Source organism: Arachis ipaensis, chromosome B03, assembly GCF_000816755.2.
Source record: "Arachis ipaensis cultivar K30076 chromosome B03, Araip1.1, whole genome shotgun sequence".
Lineage (NCBI taxonomy): Eukaryota > Viridiplantae > Streptophyta > Magnoliopsida > Fabales > Fabaceae > Arachis > Arachis ipaensis.
In genome coordinates this window covers 26,742,132-26,744,624 of record NC_029787.2, presented here as the reverse complement: position 1 = coordinate 26,744,624, position 2,493 = coordinate 26,742,132, and the positions used below count along the sequence as shown (strand labels likewise).

The 2,493-nt window shown below is 33.5% G+C and overlaps 1 protein-coding gene across 1 annotated transcript; it reads left to right on the top strand.

Moving 5' to 3' along the window:
• LOC107630130 (probable histone H2A.1) lies at positions 1,050–2,243 on the top strand. The gene is made up of 2 exons (XM_016333183.2): positions 1,050–1,339; positions 1,823–2,243. The coding sequence occupies exons 1-2, from the start codon at positions 1,151–1,153 to the stop codon at positions 2,036–2,038; spliced, it is 405 nt and encodes a 134-aa protein (XP_016188669.1). The 5' UTR covers positions 1,050–1,150; the 3' UTR covers positions 2,039–2,243.

The window sequence follows — 2,493 nt, the reverse complement described above, 5'->3', positions numbered from 1 at the left end:
AAAAATTAATTTATATTTTAATATCAATAAAATACTAAAACATGATTATAATTTATCTAAAAAATACTTTATTTATATATATATATATATATATATATATTGTATCTATTTCATATAAAAATTTTAAATTTATGTGTTTTTATATTCTGTATCTAATCGTATTTCGTATCCGTATTAGTGTCCGTACATTACGACCAAAACTAACGTAAACGCCACCCATGAATAGCACAAAACACTAGTAGATCTTGGTAATGTCTAAGAACGTAGTACTAACAGTGGTAGTCATAAAAGACGATCCAAAAAATTGTGTACACTACTACAACTATCTCCTATTATTATTTTTGCTCCTGTTACTCGCTGTCTTTTAAGAGAAGGTAAATATAAATTAGTAATTTCAAAAAATTGACAACTGATTAGTACATTAAAGCGATTGGTGGAGAGAGAAATAGAAAACATTAAGACCGATAGTAAGACAAAGATTAAAATAAATTTTAGTATTTTGTTTGGTACAAGATGAAAGATAGAAATTGAAATAAAAATGAAACTCTAATTTAATTTACAAAAAAAATAAAATTAGAATTAATTAATTAAAATAAGAGTATTTTAAGTATAAAATATTATTAAAATTTTAGTCTCTATCTTTAAAAATTTTAGTCCCCTGTGTCTTCACTTTTTGGAGGTATTAAAATATTAAAATTTTGGAGATAAAGACAAAAATATTAGTACCAATATCTAAATTAAAAAATATGATATTAAATTTCAGTCCCTTAGATTGTCTTACTATTTCAAAACAAACACTACCTGTTGATTGAATATTTAGATAATTTATTCAAAGAAAATATATTTTTTTAGAAAAAGATTTCAAACTTTTTACCTTTTAAGAAAAAAAAGATTAAAAGTCTGGCGGCATTTTCGTCAATTCAGTCACTTCCCAAACCCTATCTCAACCGTCCACATTGCACCCATCTGATAGTGTAAAAGCACGATCCGCGTCATTCAATTTGATTGGCCACAACTTCAGTCGCACACAACGTGCTATATATAAATGTCGCAACCGCCTAAACCTTCATTCATCCACTAATATTCTCTCTCGCTAACCGCTCAAAGGATCACTCTCTTTCCGTTAAACCAAAGCATCAAACCTTCGTTAATGGCGGGTCGAGGCAAAACATTAGGATCTGGCAACGCCAAGAAGGCCACCTCTCGGAGCAGCAAGGCCGGTCTTCAATTCCCCGTTGGTCGTATTGCCCGGTTCCTGAAGGCTGGAAAATACGCCGAACGTGTCGGTGCCGGCGCCCCCGTTTACCTCGCCGCCGTCCTTGAATACCTAGCCGCCGAGGTAATTTTGCCTTTGCTTGGTTTCAATTAAGTCTTTAATTTCTTGGCTTACCTTGTTAATTTCTAGGGTTTTGAGATTTGTCGAAATTTCCAGTAGTTTGGATTTCCGTTGCTATGAATTTAAATATTGCAGATTTTCATCTTTTCAATTCTTTCCTGATCGGGTTTTTCCTTTGATTTTTCATATGTATTTGCAACTTCGATGTTGAATCTAGGGTTTCATGATTCAATGTTAATCTTCTAATTGGGGTTAAGACATTTCCTTTTAGGCAATGTTTAGCGTGTAGGATTTTTTTTCTGAAAAGTAACGTTAGAGAGTCAATTTTTTTGGGCTAAGTCGAGGTCATTTTTTTTTATATTTTAAACCATGTTGGTCAACTAAAAGTTGTTATAATTAGGCTTAATGTTTCAGATTTAGGGCTGAGCTCGAATTTATGAATATTTGGGTTTCTGAAGTTGTTAGATGTTATTATGGCATTTTCAGGTTCTTGAGTTAGCTGGCAACGCTGCGAGAGATAATAAGAAGACTAGAATTGTGCCACGTCACATTCAATTGGCGGTTAGAAATGACGAAGAGTTAAGCAAGCTTCTTGGAGATGTCACAATTGCCAACGGTGGTGTGATGCCCAACATCCACAACCTCTTGCTTCCTAAGAAGACCGGAACTTCGTCCAAGGCTGCTGGCGATGATGATTCTTAGAAACTTTTTTGTCACATTGTGCTGTTCCTTAAAAGATTAAGTTCTATTTTCCCCTTATTACTTTTAAATAGGATTTTATGCCATATTCCTGGTGGTTGTTTCATTAGTTGTAGCATGTAGTTAGATTTTTGGTAGTTATGTGAATATTCATCATCTCTCACATGTTTCAATTTGATAATAGATTGTTGAAAACTTTAAATTCTTATGTGGGCAGCCTTAAACTTTACCATAAACTTGTCACTTGTTACTGACAAACCACCACTATCTAGTGTTAGCTTCATCCGTGATGTTCCAGTGAAAAAACAGTCTCTTTCAGATCTTGGATTGATGTCTATATAGGAATGAGCTTCCTATATTTGACTTAAGCTCTCTTGGATCATAACCACCAAATTGATGTCTTAGTTTGTGGCGAAAGCAGGCTGGTTTTGCAGAGAGGAACACGTGTATGGAATCTG